This window comes from Condylura cristata, unplaced genomic scaffold, assembly GCF_000260355.1.
Source record: "Condylura cristata isolate star-nosed mole 26May11 unplaced genomic scaffold, ConCri1.0 scaffold00015, whole genome shotgun sequence".
Lineage (NCBI taxonomy): Eukaryota > Metazoa > Chordata > Mammalia > Eulipotyphla > Talpidae > Condylura > Condylura cristata.
Window position 1 is genome coordinate 8,351,147 of NW_004567116.1, and position 15,497 is coordinate 8,366,643.

Below are 15,497 nucleotides of genomic sequence, written 5' to 3' on the forward strand. Positions count from 1 at the left end.
ACTCTGTCTCTGGTGAAGCCTCTCACTGCCTCTGCACCTCTCACCTGTACCCCAGCTCTGTATGAATAAATAAATAAATAGATCTTTCTTAAGAATGTGAATGTACTTAGTACCACTGAAAAAATTATGATAATAACTTTTATGTATGTATACTGTACCATCACTTTAAAAAATCACAGTATTTCATGTAGAAAGTCAGGATTTCAGGCTTCATTTGAAAAAAATCACATCTGACGCCACAGATGCTTATATGACAACCATCTCCAGTTTACTGCTGACCTCACCACCCACACCACTGGCTTTTTTATGAGTTTATGGCTCAGGTTCTAAACAGAGCTGTATGGCACTTTTCTCAGTGAAACCTTCTCCATCAATTCTGACTCACTCTTATTTTCTGTAGCATCTAGCATCTGTGTTGCTAGTTATCTTCTATGTAAACATTCCCTCCACCCAATTACACTTCTTAAGCAAATACAGAGTAGTTACTTCAGTCCTAGAAAATCGCTACCATGGTGATGCAGTGGTGAAACAAGACGAAGTCCCGGCGGTCTTGGGGCTCACTTTCCAGTGGGCAAGGACACACCAGCTGAGAAAGCATGTCACATACTGATGAACACTGGGAGTGGACAGTGCAGCAGGGTAAGGAGACAGGAAGTGACTGGACGGGATGGAAGTGACTGGATGGGATGGGGGGTCCAGTGACTGGATGGGATGGAGGAATGGGGGGAAGGGGGGGCCCTTCAGTCAGAGCAGTCAGTGAAAGCCCCTCTGAAGGCTGAAACCTGGACAAGAGGGAGCCAGCCATGGGAAAACCACGGTGAAGAGCACTCCAGTCAAAGGGAGCAGGCTTGGAAATAGAAAGCTGGTGTGGCTAAGCACAGGCAGGCAGGAAAGCCTGTCATGCTGTCATACGAAATGAGGGCAGAAGTGAAGGGGCGGATTCTTTTCTATGAGGTGATTTACCTGGGAGGTGATGGAAATTTTTTCATCCCAGGCATCGCAGGCATGCAAGCAAGAATTATCATCAGCATTTACTTTTTTGAAAATATACCCACGGTTACTTTCCATCCCAAGCTCTCCTTGTTACTGGAAGGCTTCAATTCTTCATCGGACATTTCTGCATCACAGGGAACTGCTTACCCCTTTAATGAAGGTGGGTTTGTCCTTTATCCCCAAGTTCCAAAGCATGATATCGCCCCCCTTGGAGCCCACAGCAAGGATGCTGGTGTGAGTTGGGTGCCAGGCCAAGGCGGTGGCCCTCCTGTCGAAGGGTGCAGCCTTGTGGGATATTCGATAAGAAGCCAGAGAGTGCAAAAAGGCCTGCTGGAGATCCTGACACAAACAGAAAATTTGGCTGAATTAAAACCCAACTCCTGGGCAAATTGCCATTCTCTTCCTCCTTCACGATGAGCCCTAAGGCAAATCCTCCCACCAGAGGAGATCTAAATGCCTACTTCTGAGCATGAAAATGTGTAATGTATGTGAACTAATCTTGGAAAACAAGGGTGCAGTCTCCATTCCAGCTGAGACCTTCAGGGCACAAGACTTCTGGTGGGGGGCGAGGGGGGACCTCCCTGGTGGCGCAATGGGTTAAAGCAGAGCACTGTGAGGCTGCCCTCAGCCACTACAGCACTGGTTCGATCCCCAGCCAGGGAGGTGACCCACATGGCTTAGTGGCTTCTCCAGTCCTCAGCAGTGTATTTCAGTCAATCTGCTTGTTCTGCTCCCTACTCTGTTTCTAGTGAATCCACTTACCTTCCACATCTCTGGCCTGTACCACAGTTCCTGTATGCATAAATAAATAAATCTTAAAAAAAAAAAAGAGTTCTGGCTGAGTGCCCAGTAGAACCGTCACCAAGGGAGATGAGGGGTTCCTGATCATTTTGACCACCCTCTGAATCAACCTGGCATCTTAATTCTGGAGCATGTGGCAGTAAAAAGGTGCCATACAAACCCTGAGCGCCTCACCTGCAGGAGTGATGGCCAAGGAGCTTTGCCCAGCCTATGGCTGTGGAGTGACCTGATGATGCTGCTGCAGGGTGGCGGGGCCTGCAGGCTAGCCAGCCCCACCCAGGGGCAGCCTGAGTCACGTTTCCTGCTAGAACCTGCTGAGCAGAACAGACAGATTTTCCTCAACCATGTCACTGAAGGTTTTTTTGCGGAAGCCCAGCATAACCCATCTTTTATCCCTCCTAAGGCCATGGTTGGCTCAGCGTCATCCAGCCCAGGACACAGTGGGTAGGGATTCTACCCCTTTCCCAAAACACTCCCCCAAAGAGTAATTCTGAAGTGAAACTAAACACGATTCTTCAATTTCTGAGAGCTCAGTCAAAGAAGCACAGAATAAATAAGAAATATACTACCAAGCTTTTCCCAGTTTGAGCTAGAAAACTTGCCATAGAGTTGGATGGCAATTTTAAAATCATAGGTAAACACAAGAAAAACATCTTAGGGCAGCACAGAAAGGACTGTACCTTTAAATCCTATACTAAAATAATGTCAGGTGGCCAGCTGTTGGCCCCAAGTTCAATCAGTTCTCCTGGAAAGCAACAGTATCCAGGGGGGTCTGGGATGGTTCTAAATGCACTAGGTTCTTTCTGGGCAAGTAAATCCACTCAGAATGGGAATTCAGCAATTTTGGATTACCGAATTCTGATCTCACGAATCTGGCCTCTTGACAACAAATTCTTTTTTCTCATGGAAAAAACCCACTGAATCAACAGCCCCTGCTCCAATCTTTTAGTTCCCCCACACTCCTTTTGGCCACAGGTTCAATAAAGTCCCAGTAAACCTCAGTGAAAATGGGTTTTCTCAGGAGGAAAGCAGGAAACCGAGGGCTCTCACAGGTGAAACCAGGTACCTAACAACCTTGACTATGTAAATTGAGCGCATCCTCCACCAAGCAAGGCAGGGTTCTTTTATGCAGTCCTGTGTGTAAAACCCCCCTGTGCAAACAAGAAATTGTAAAGTTCCTTTCCGATGTCGCAGTGCTCATCTTTCCAGCACCTGGCGGGGCGGGGTGGGGGTGGGGGGGACCCAAAAATCTATGGCGTCACAGAAACTGCAGAAAAAACGCGCCCCACTCCTCATGAGGACCCCAAATGGCGAATTATTAAAGCAACAGCCACAGGCAGTACCTGGGCGCTTCACACATAGCTGCTTGGCTTCGGCCTCCAGCTCTCGGGGGCTTCTGCTCCTCCTGCGCTTGGGGCGCACAACCACCTCGGTGGTCTTCTGGATTTCCGCGCGTTTCTTGGGAGCCATTGCGTCCTCCGTGCGAAAGGGTATTATGCCTTATGCCGAGATTGGGAAGTTTCTGGGGAAAACGAGGCGGAGACCAGGGCTTCGGCTGGGTCACAGATAGGATGAGCAAGCCAACTTCCCGCCAAACGGGCGCAGGGCTGCGATTTGGCTTCTCGCTCCGGCCCCGCCCCCGGAGGCCCCGCCCCTCCGGCGGGGGTGGGGCGCGCGCAGGGAACTGGGAAGTGTGTCAGGGCGACAGGCATCTGCTCCCTGAGAATGTGGAGAGGTTTTTTCTCTTCTTGTTTGTTTTGAATCCCACAGAAATGGGATCTCACCTACGTGATATGCCGGATCAAGTCCGTCAGCGGCCCTGCCAGAAACAAAGATGGCTGCCCCTGCCAGGCCACCCAACTTGAAGCCTTTTGAGACGTGGAGCTGCCAGGTCTTGCGGGGCCTGGGAAACCAGATGCCAATCAAGGCGTACGCTCCGCCTTCTCTACTTCTAGTTACTGTGGGTGCCCTCTCTGGCTTTGGGTTACCCGGACAGCTGGAGCGGCGGCTTTGTGAAAGGGTAGCTATGCTTTTCTGCAGTATAAGCCACGCTGTTCTCGCCCGCTACCTTTGCAGTGGGTGTCCAGTGTTCAGATCTTCTCAGCCCCGCAGAATCTCAGCTTCTCTGGAGGGTGATTATTTTAAATAATGTAATAGTTTATTTTTACATCATTTTGAGCCTTTTTCCATCTCAATTGTAACCACCATGGGAAGAGGGTAATTTTTTAAAAAAGATTTATTTATGCATACAGAACTGGGGTACAAGCCAGAGGTACAGGGGCGGTGAAAGGATTCACCAGAGAGACAGCAGAGACAGGGTGGGGAGCAGAACAGGCAGACAGACGCGGGTGGGGGGGAGTGGGAGGGGGTTAGGAGAAGCCTGATGCCTGCCAAGGCCAAGTGTGTCAGCTCCCTGGCTGGCAGGGATCCAAATGGTGCTGCAGTGGCTGCTATAGCTTCTTAGTGCCACAAGGGAGGGCCAGAAACTGGAGACTTTTAACCAACATTTCCACAATCCTGCCAGGTCTCCCACTAGGGAGCAGCCGTTTGCTTCCCTCCTTCCAGCTAAAGGGGCTTCGAGGTCTCGTGTCCAGATGCCAGCCAGAATCCAAGGCGGCAGGCCTGCCTTAGATGTGGCCTCCATGGTCTGTTCTGATGCACCTGACTTTCTGCCACCACCAGGGAGGAGCTGGGATTAGTTGGCTTTTGTTCTCCTGTCCAGTGGCAATTTAGAAGGGTGAGAGGAGAGAAGATACACAAAAACACATTAACAGTAGATTCCACACTCAAGGAACTTGCAGATAATTAGGGGTGGAAGACATTTCCAAAAATAACTCTTGGAAAGGAATGAATACTCCAAAAGAAAAATTGGAAAATTCTTTTATTATGCATGATCAACTAAGACTCTTAGCAATGGCAGCCACCATGGGGAATAGCAAGCTTCTTGCTTCTCCCCTGCTGGCCTAGAGTATGTGGAAAGTTGTGTTACAGAAGCAAACTGGCATCCCCCTTTACTGAGAGTGGCCCTTAATTTCATCTCAACAGGGAGCTCAGTTGAGGGTAGGGGAGAAGTATAAGAAAAGATCCTACCCCTAAATGCTTTACAACTTACTGAAAAGAAGAAAAATGCAAGACAAAGAACTCAGGAGAGAACAGTTGAGCCAATAGTTGTATGCCAAGACTATAGATGCATTCAGAAAAGATAATCCAGCCAACGTATTTAAGAAAGACACAGTAAAGACAGGATTTTTTGGGCATAGCTGGGGGAGAGAGAAGAGCATCAGAGGTGAAGTAACAGTTTGGTAATAGTTAGAAATAGGCGTGTGTTAAACAAGGATAAAAGCAGCACCTGGGAGTTGGCCTGCTACTGACAGGCCTTGGCATTCTGTTGAAATAAACAATTGCACAAAACATCAGCTCAGACAAGGCCACTCTTGACCATGATAGATGGAGTGTGATGGCCTGTCTGAACACAGGCAGAAAGCTGAACATTGTCCAAAACACAACAATGACCAAACATCCCCCTATTAGTTTGGCTGTAACAACATAATCCCCTGGGAAAGGGGAGGTTCTAGATTCCCTGTTCCACCCTAAGGAAGGGTGCACCTAGAAAAAGACTAGGGAAAGGATGGAGAGAAGAACAAACGGGGTAAAGGGGAGGGCAGGGAAGGGGAGAGGAAGAAGCTAGAGAGATGAAGAACAAAGACTGGAAGAAGCACAAGGAACAGAGAGACATATGAAGAAGCCTCATTTGTGCCTTCGCCTTGCTTAGGCAGTTGGGGGACATGGAAGGAGACATTTGAAGAGACGTGGCTGAGAGGGATGATGGCAGCCTTTATCTTGTCTTGCATTTTGACTTGGCTTTTTTCCTTCCAGATGTGGCCTGGAAGTCAAGACCTGCCCCTTTCCTATGGTTTCCACCAGAAGGTGCCTCAGACTCGAGGCAAGCTTTTGGGCTTCAGTGGTCCTGTTCTGTCCAACCCTGTTTGGCTGGGTGCTTACCCACCAGGGGATGGCTAACTTTGGGTGTTAAATTATATTCTTTTTCTTCTGTCACACAGTAATTGTATCAAAGTTCTTTCTCACTGAAGGGCTTACATACTAGAGTGATTATACTTTGTCTTTATGTGGTGGATGGCAGAATCCATTTAGAGCAGGAAGGTTTAGGGGTGCTGGAGTGCCCCTATTTTCCCCACTAACAACATGACTGATTCCAGCATCTCTGCTAATCACAACTTTACCTAACTTCTTCCTACCTTTTGGTTAAGATTTATTGATTTCCTAACAGCCTTCAATCCAGGGCAATCCTTACCCAAATCATCCAACACAAATCCAATTCTAAACATCTTTTCTAACACGTTCTCACTGAGCTGTGCCAACATTTCCCTTGGTATACATCTTCTGTTCAATAAACCTGGCAATTTTCAATTTAGGGGCATTGAATTTCTGAGTGGAGTAAGAAGCTTGATCAGCTTGAGGGTCTGTGTAGAGCGGGAGAAACCAGGTAAAGAGGTTGAAGGGTGGCAGAATCCAAATTTCACTCATTCTGGGTTAACATAAAAAATCTGTGCTGCACTTGGATGGAGTTGGAAAAGATCATGCTTAGTGAGATAAGCCAGAAAGAGAAGGAAAAATACCGGATGGTTTCACTCATAGCAGGAGTATAATGGACCAGGCGAGAAAATAACAAAAATAACGAACAACCATATACCAGAGACATTCTGTGGGGGTGGAGTGGGGAATGGATCAAAAACGGGAGGGGGGGGGGAAGTGCACGGGATTATGGTGATGGCACACTGGTGACTTGGTGATGGGAAACCTGCGGGGATTACAATCGAGATGGAAAAAAAAATGTACAAAATGATGTAAAAAAAACTTTTATAATAAAAAAAAAAGTCTGTGCTGCACTATTCCAGGCAAGAACACTGAAATGATGAACATTCTTGGCTCTAATAGATCGTCCCTTTTAAAAGACAAGTAAACCTACCCCTGCAATAGAGTAAGCTTAGTAAGAGAGGAAGTCTGGGGTTCTGGCAGGGTGGAGTGAGAAGACAGAAAAAGGGAGACTAACTCAGCGTGGAGCCAGTAAAGAAGGGACAGAGTGAGGGAGTCTTCTAGGGAAGGTGACTCTTCAACTGAACCCTGAGAGATGGAGGGAGGGAGTAAGGATGGGGGAATATAGGAAATGAGAGCCAGCAGATGTCCATGATGGGGTCATGAGCAAAAAGAAACTGCTTAGTGCCATTTCCCCAGAATTCTATTTAAGGATGGGGGAGTTTTCCGTGATGCAAATTTTTTAAAGGATTGATTGATTGACTCATTCATTCATTCATTTATACATACAAGAACCGAGACAGGTAAGAGGTGTGGGGAATGGTGGTGGGAGGCAGAGGGGGGAGCGGAACAAGCAGATGGACTGAAATACACTGCTGAGGGGAGCAGCAGGCACGACAGGAGAGGTCTGCTGTGCCATGTGGGTCAGCTCCCTGGCTGGGGATAGAACTCATGTTGCAGCAGCTTGGATAGCTTCATCAGCTTCATCGTGCTGTGCTTTAACCCCCTAGTGCCACCAGGGAGGCGCCTCCATGCTGAATTCAAGGTACGGCGCGTGGTGACGACAAACGCCTGTGCCTGCCACCTGTGCCTGCCAGGGAAGCACTTTGCTCAGTCTGTGCTCTCTGGCGTCCTCCCCTGATTTGGCTTTAGCTGCCTTTGCTTCACCAGGGACTTGCTGCATTGCAGTCTCATCTCATGAACCTTCAGGTGGGGGTGGGCAACAGCAGCAAAGACGTGTTTTGAAGCCGTTAACCTGCCGCGAGGTGACTGGGGCAGCACTGCTCCAGGTTCATGCCCTGGACAGGCTGTGCTGTGAACCCCTGAGGGGTGTTTCAGTTCTCTCCTTTCTACCTTCTTTTGACGGAAGGTATCACAAGACCATTCGAAAACTGCTGGTGTCGGCAAACCAAGGCCCCAGGTTCCCACTGGAAGTCGGACAGACTGTGAGACGATCCTAAATGGCACCAGCTTCTGTGATCAGCAAAGCAACGTGTGACTTAGGTGTTTTCTGGAACAAATAATATAAACACAAGGAAGAGCCTTTCACCGAGCTTATGTGATCTTGAGTTCATTTTATTTTTCCATGCCTTCATTTCCTCATCGTAAAACAAAGCAGAGTGAATTGGTCTCTGAGATCCCTTGCAGTTTTAAAATTTGTGATCCTATGATTTACTGTTAAAACAGCAAAAACCAGTGACCGCTTTCAAATCTGGCATCCCTGGGGGATGTTTCCATGGAATGGGAAGTATTTTCCTGATGCAGGCAGAGACATGACTCCGATTCTGATCAAGTTTTCTATGGACCCAAATGTTCTACTGAGTCTGCAAAACCGTCCCTAACTCACAGGGGGGATGTGTGGAGTTTCCCCACTTACAGTGACTATGTGCAGTGGTTTGCAAATGACAGTTTTCCAGGACCCTGCTGAGCTTGCGGGAAACTGAAGCTGAAGGTCCCTCCTGAAAGGGTGACTACAGACAGTCCAGCATTCAGACCGGTCGCTTACCACCTCCCATCCATATCTAAGTGCCCGGCTGTAAATAAATTCATAATGATGATAAATGAAAGCAGGACCTCACCTTCCCTCTGGGTAACAGAATCTATTTTTCTAAAATGCAATGTGCGATTTGGTTCACTGCAAGCTTTGGAAGTGTCAGGCAGTTGTGTTGATACCCCCAAACCCCATCTTTTGTCTTTGCTGTGGGGGCTCAGGCAGTATCCACACACTAAATCAATATCCTGTCACGGAATACCATAGGCACAGATGCCAGGAAACTTTTCTAGGCAGCCAAATTTTCACAGCCAATTGCCAGAGTGCTGAAATAATATATGTGAAAGTGCTTTGCAAATGGTAAAGTGTTCTACAAATAGACTGTTATATAATCCCCTGGCAATATGTTATTTACTGATACAATCTGATGAAGGTGGTGAAGCTCTCCGCTGCTCCTGAGCTTTTGCCCCCACCAGAGCCTTGAAAGAGAGTTTCAGAGCCTCAGTTGCGGGGCTTGCTTCCTGGCAGTGCTATCTACTCTCCTGACGCCAGAGGTCTCTTCCAAGGACTACAAAAGTCCCCAGTGGCAGAAATGAAGATGAATTTCTTGCCGGGTTACAGTCAAGCCAGTTCCCTAGAGCACCAGTGAGTGGCTGAGTCATATGCCAGTAGGACCGGAGCACTGCACTAAGTCCTTTCCCTCTTCCCACCCCCCTCTCCACTGCCCTCTCTGGCGCCGGCCTCTACTATAACACTGTAAACCCAGCAGTCTATGATGAAAAACTCACCCAGGGAGCCCCCAGCTAAGCGTTTCCCAGTGGCAGCTGTGCTCTTACTGGTGACACCAGGAGCCTGTGTGTATGTGGTGGTGGTGGTGGGGTAATCTTGGTAGAAATCCGCACACATCCTCCCAACCCTCCAAACTCGGAGTGAGCATGCCCAGACACTTTGCTGTGCAGGACACCTCTGTGCCTGACAGCCATCATTTCGGCAGTCTAGGAGGCCAAGCGCTGTACTTCTGCGGGCAGCATTTAGGTGGTATTCTGCAAAGAGGCACTTGTGTGCAACTAGGTGTGGAAAGACTCCGAGAGGCAGCCTGCTTCTCAATTCCAGAAGCATTTCACTGGTTTCCCAGGCTAATGTCCTTAACCACCTCCTGTAATCTGAAGCAGTTGGGTTGAAGAATTGTTCCTAAAAAGACAGATCCTCATCCTAATCCCCAGAACATCTGACTGTTATCTTATTTAGAAAACGGGTCTTTGCAGATGTAGTGAAGGATTTTAAAAAGAGATCGCCTTAGATTGTCTCAGTGGGCCCTAAATCCACTGGCAAGAATCTGTAGAACAGTGAAGAAGAGGTGGAGGTGTGGAGGGTTCGGGGGTGGGGGGGCCAGGGTAGGTCAGACTCAGTAGGACAGACATCAGAGAAGACAACATGAAGAACTGGCAGAGACTGGGGCGACATGGCTGTAATCCCAGGATATCCTGGAGGGGGGGGGGGCCTGCTGACACTTGGGTTTGGGTTTCTGAGCTCACAACTGTCAGAGACAAAGGGTCTATTGTCTGTGGCCACCCAGTTTGTGGTCATCTGTCACAGCAGCCCTAGGCATGAATACACCCAGTCTCTGTGGTGGGTGCCCAGCATTCCCAAGTGGGTCACTCGCGAGCAGCAGGGGGCCGAGATCACCTCTCTGTGTCCTGTAAACTGGAGAATGAGTCCCAAGGGCCTGGGGTGTTACGTGCTTGTGTGACCAAGTGCTGAGCAGAAGGCCTGCTCCATCCACTGCTCCCCACCTCCCGCTCACCCCCTGGGCACAGAGCTGGCATTCTGACATTAAGAAGCATGGTTTCCAGACCTCCCAGGTCTCTGGCTCCGGCAAGAGCCAGGCCCCTCCTTCTGGACATCCACAGACATCACTTCAGTAGCTCAAAAGTAGTTATGTCCAAAAGTGATCTCTTGATCGCCCCTCTTCTGCTTTTCACATTACCCCTCCCCAGCTCAGTAACTGGCACTTCCCCCTAGATACTCAAGCTAAATGGTCCGAAGTCCTTTGTTTTAACTTATTTTGATTATTCCACTTCTCATTTTGAATTCATTTCAGGCTTACAAAGAGTTGCAAAAAAGACTACAAAGAATTTCCATATAGTCTTCCCTGACTCCCCAAATGGCACGTTGTACCTAACCACAATGCAATTATTAAGATGAGGAAATTAGTGCTAATAATACTCTTATCTAATTTACAAACTGCATTCAAATTTTCCCAAGTGCCTCACTGATATCCTACTGTGCTCCCGAATCCAACCCCAGGTCACGGGTTGGGAGTCATTTTGAAACATGTCAGTCTTTCTTCCTGGAGTACTTTCTCCTGGGTTAACTTCACCTGATAACTTCTATTTGTCTCAGGGATCTTTTTGGGCAGAGAGACTTAACTTCCTGAAGGTTGTCTTCTCTCACCCTCCCACAGTTGAAATTTTGTTTCCCTATTATTCTCTCTTGTCACCATGTCTTTTATTTTTATTTTTTTTGTGTAGAAGTATTGGGGCGTAGGCCAGGGTTGCGGGGTTGGGAACGGCGGGGGCTGGAGAGGATTCACCAGAGACAGTGTGTGGATTTTACTGAAATACACTGCTGAGAGGAGCAGCGAGAGAGACAGGAGAGGTCTCCTGCGCCATGTGGGTCACCTCCCTGGCTGGGGATCGAACTCATGATGCAGTGGCTGTGGACAGCTTCATAGTGCTGCACTTTAACCTCTTGCTCTGCCAGGGAGGCCCCCATTAGCACAATTTGAAACTATGGAACCCGACAATTATTTGAACTTAGAGGGAAACATTACAAAGTTGGGGAGTGTGTCTACTTAGTTTGTATCTGAACCCAGCACCCAGCATGGTGTCTGGCATCTTGGGTGTTCTAGAAACTCTGCTTAATGAATGGATCCTCCATGAGAGCCCTTTTCCTCCAGCAAGGATACCCTACCCCACCCCACCCCATCCTGGACCTGAGGGAAGGGACTACCACTAGCTCAAGCTCCCAGAGGGCAACCTTCCCTGGCCTGTGGGGCTGAAACCCAGACAGCAACCCGCAACTCCCTGGTACTTTCCAAAGAATCTGCTGGGGGCAAATTCCTGCCTCCCTCCCCCAAGCTTTCCTCTAGGTCCCACTCTGAAGCCGGCTAAGCATTTCACTCTAATGCCATCCATCTGCTGTTCTTCCTGTGTTCCAACCCAGAAACAGCCTCACCCACTGAGGCTAACCCTCAGATATTGAGAGGGCTCAGTATCTCAGACCAGTTTTTCCACCTGGGGTTGCCGGAGATCTTAAAAACATAGCTGTTGAATCAGAATACTTTATTCAGCTGCCTGTCAGGAATGCTGGGGCAATGTCCAGAGGCCATGGAGAGAAATACAGCAGCCTTCAGTGGAGACAAACTGCTTGCAAGGGCTCTGCCTGCTCTAATCTAGTCTTTCCCAGGGGACCAGAGTTATCTTTTAGAAGGTAAATCTGAGCTAATCACTCCCATTCACACCCCCCACCCCCACCTCTATAGGGCAAAGTCCAAATTACTTAGCTGAGATTGCAAATCTTCACCATTCAATCTTTTAAAAACATTTTTGTGTAGAACTAGGATATAGGCTAGAGGTGTGTGTATGGTGGTGGTGGTGGGCTTGTAAGAGGATTCACTAGAGCAGAGTGGGGAGCAGAACAGGCAGATCTACTGAAACACACTGCTGAGGGGAGCAGTGGGCAAGACAGGATATGCTATGCCCTGTGGGTCAGCTCCCTGGGCATGAGTTGAACTCAGGCCAGGGGGGGTGATAGCGCTGAAATTTAACCCTTAGTGCACCAGGAAGGCCCTTCACCATTCAATCTTAACCCATCCTACCATCCTCTCCACTCAATCCAGAACTCAATACTAAATATTCCAGACTTGCATGACTGCTAGATATTTTTCATCACAATTCAACTAAAATTCAGTCCCCTGGGCCTCCCTAGTGGTACAGGGGGTTATGTCTCGGCACTATGAAGCTTTTAGCAGCCATTGCGGTACGAGTTCGATCCCTAACCAGGGAGCTGATCCACAAGGCGCAGCAGACCTCTCCTGTCTCACCCTCTGCTCCCCTCAGCAGTGGATTTCAATCAATCTGCCTGTTCTGTTCCCACTTTGTCTCTGCTGAGCTTTCTTACCCCCCTACCTCTGGCTTACACACCAGCTCTTGTATGCATAAATAAATAAAAATAAATCTTAAAAAAAAATCAGTTCCCCCATCACATGAGTCACATTTCAAGTACCCAGTTACTGCATATAGCCGGTGGTACAACACTGGACAGTCCTACCATGCTGGACAGTGGTAAGGACAGGTAGACGATGTCTATCATTGCAGAAAACTCCAAGTTAGGGACACCCACTCACCATCTCTCATAAAAACTCTTATTACACAATATACATATATATATATCCTCCTTGTAAAGAGATTTCCAACATTACAAAAATCTCCTTTACCAGGTCGAGACCTCTCTGCAGATAACCAAACTTTGGTGTCTATCCCATCTGTCTATTTTGTGTGCTCCACACTTTGCTTTTTCATTCAATAGCATCTCGGAAATACCCATACGGGGACAGATCTCTGTCCACCTTGTTCTTTTCTTCTAGAGCCACCCACTGCATGAATGAGCTTTAGCTTGTTCAACCTCTTGATAGATTTGTTTCCACTTTTCCCTTCTTGCAAGTAGTACTACATGCAAACATCCTCATACATTTTTTTTTCCCACCTGCTCACATGTTGTGTAGGGCAGATATCAAAAACGCTCGGTTACCAAGTCATGTGCTGGAACCTCTGGGCCTGGCACGCCCTGGTGCACCTAGAATGCCTCTCCGTGTGACTAACTCCTGTTCATTGTGACCTGCTCGGTGTCATGGCTTTGTGAGAGGCGGTGCCTTCCGCCTCTGCTTCCCCTGCACTTTCTAGCCAACACTGCACTAAAGCATTATCTCACACTTGGAACCCTGCTTTATTTAGTTTTGTGTGCCCAACACTGTGTACTCAGAGTGCTGTGCACAGAGCAGAAATCAAAGTGTTTTCCTGACTGAAGGAATGAATGAATAAATAGTAAACAAAAGATGGCACAGTGGTAAGGACATTCCAGGCGCTCAAGGTGAGTCTGAGTGTGTCGTGAGCTTGGGCTCTGGACCAATCTGCTACCTGCTACCCTAAATCAAACTGCCTTTCTAGGTTTCTGTCTGTCCTGCCCCCACGCTCCCAACCTTGAAGTCCACCGAAGCTGGACACAACATTGACAAAGCCTTGTGAGTGTGTGGGGCTGTGACAGTGACGTCCTGGGGTAGCACTCTTGGGGGGTGGCTACCCAAGGGCAGTGCCCTCCTCTCATCTTTGATGCAGATTAACTCATTCTGGGTTTGGTTTTATTTTTGCTCCTTATAGTATCTTTGGGGGGGCAATTAAGATCACCTGTCACATTTCTAATTTCTGCTTCCAGATCTGAACCCATAGGAAGCCAGATGTTTTCCACTTAGCACCCCGGTCGGTCTCTGCTTTCTGAGCCCCTTTGTGGTCTGGCTTTCCCACATCCCAGCTTGCAGTCTTTATTTTAATAGGTGGCTGCTGTAATTCATTTCATTCTTCTGTTTTCACATTTTTTTCTTTAGGTGCCTAAAGGCACTAAGTGGGACATTAACTGATTTTTAACTAATACAAAAACACTGGCTGGCTGTCATTAGCTGTCAGCCCAGCGCAGCGCCTCCCATTTGCAGGTATTTTAGAATCATTAATTAGCTGGGGCTATTTGGCAGGTCAGCCAGGTCACCTGTCAGGTTTCATAGAGGTAGCAACAGAGATACCGAGAAGGAGAAAAGGGACTGGCTGGTCCCTGCCCCAACAGAGAGTGGGTGTTGAAACTGGCTTCAGAACCCACACACCGCTGGGTACACACCCTTGTGAGTAGCAAGGCAGGGATCCACTACTCAGGTATGATTTGTCCATTGTGACAAGTCCCTGGGCCAAAGGTGGGGCGTCTGGGGTGCCCCACAGGCAGTTTCTCCGGCACAAGAGGTGGCTCAAGGCAACCCTTAGCAACTAATCTGACCCTTGAATTACCCCCTTCATTCTCTCAGCTCCCTTCCACTTCGTGAGCAGACTCATGGACATAAAGAACGTGTTAATGACTCCTCTTGGATTTGGAAACAACACAGTTTTGCTATTTTTAAAACTGCTGTTTAAAAATCCGCGCACTCGCACCCGCACTCCTCAGGGAGGTGGGGGGTGGGGAGCAGGCGCTAGGGGTGGCGGAGTACGTGCAGGGGAGAGAACAGCGGCCGAGGTTCCCAGGGCTAGGAGCTGTTCCCTCCAGGGAGCCCCAGCTTCCCCGCGCGCCAGAGCTTCCCCAAGCCCGACTGACGCAGGGTTTTGCGCGGCGCAGACCCTCCCAGCACCCGGAGCCAGGTGTAGGGCACAGCCGCTGGGTGCCGGCCCAGGAAGAATCGGGGAGGGCGGAGAGGCTGAGCAGGTGGCGATTAGGTCAGCCCGGGAACATTCTTGGACCGTTCCAGGGGATATAAATAACAGACCGCCGGCTCCGAAAATTCCCGGGATGGAGGGTAAGGAAGGTTTTATTAAGGGTGGGGCGGCAGCGTGGCGACCTGGAAAATTTTATTCAAGCGAGTGACTGACAAGGAGGTGGAGGAGCAAAAGTATTTCAGGATGAGTCGCAGTACAAAATCTGGGAATAAGGAACACGCGAGGGGAGCGGCGCTCCTGCTTTTTGCTCCACCCTGTCTGTCCCGGGGCTCAGAAGGAGCCCCCAGACTGGCGAGCACGGCTGTCAGGACAAGGAATGGCTTTGGGGTCCCAGCCCTGTCCCAGTGGAGATCTGTAAGCCGCTGAAGGTGTCTGTGCCTCAGTTTCGGCGTCTGTACAATGGGGATCCTCAGGCTTACAAAGGGGGTGGTTGTGCGTCTCGCTGGTACTAATTTCTAAGGAAGTTGCGCTCAAGAGGAAAAAAAAAAGTAAGGCCGGGTTAGCCCCGGGCCTGCTTGGACCTGGCGCCCGGGCAGGCCCGGTCCCCGCCGCTCCCACGGGTCTCCCAGGCTCTGCCGCGGCCGGGGAGGGGCAAATCCGAAATCTGACTCCTGCAGCGGCGCGGCGCC

At 49.0% G+C, this 15,497-nt stretch overlaps 2 protein-coding genes across 4 annotated transcripts in view; one reads left to right on the top strand and one right to left on the bottom strand.

The window, feature by feature from the left end:
• DDB2 (damage-specific DNA binding protein 2, 48kDa) overlaps positions 1–3,296 on the bottom strand; it is a 9,106-nt gene extending 5,810 nt beyond the window's left edge. For both annotated transcript variants that reach the window (XM_012725432.1, XM_004683563.2), the window contains exons 1-3: positions 3,138–3,296; positions 1,969–2,105; positions 1,141–1,332 (exon numbers count right to left, since the gene is read on the bottom strand). In XM_012725432.1, coding sequence (XP_012580886.1) covers positions 1,141–1,332; positions 1,969–2,105; positions 3,138–3,264 — 456 coding nt within the window. In that variant the 5' untranslated portion in view covers positions 3,265–3,296. The remainder of the gene's footprint in view (positions 1–1,140; positions 1,333–1,968; positions 2,106–3,137) is intronic.
• Positions 3,297–14,730: 11,434 nt separating this feature from the next.
• The window catches only part of PACSIN3 (protein kinase C and casein kinase substrate in neurons 3), an 8,910-nt gene continuing 8,143 nt past the window's right edge, over positions 14,731–15,497 (top strand). The window contains exon 1 of one of the 2 annotated variants that reach the window (XM_012725598.1): positions 14,731–14,948. The gene's annotated coding sequence lies outside the window, so the exon portion shown is untranslated. The remainder of the gene's footprint in view (positions 14,949–15,497) is intronic. The other variant, XM_004682848.2, reaches the window with a different exon arrangement.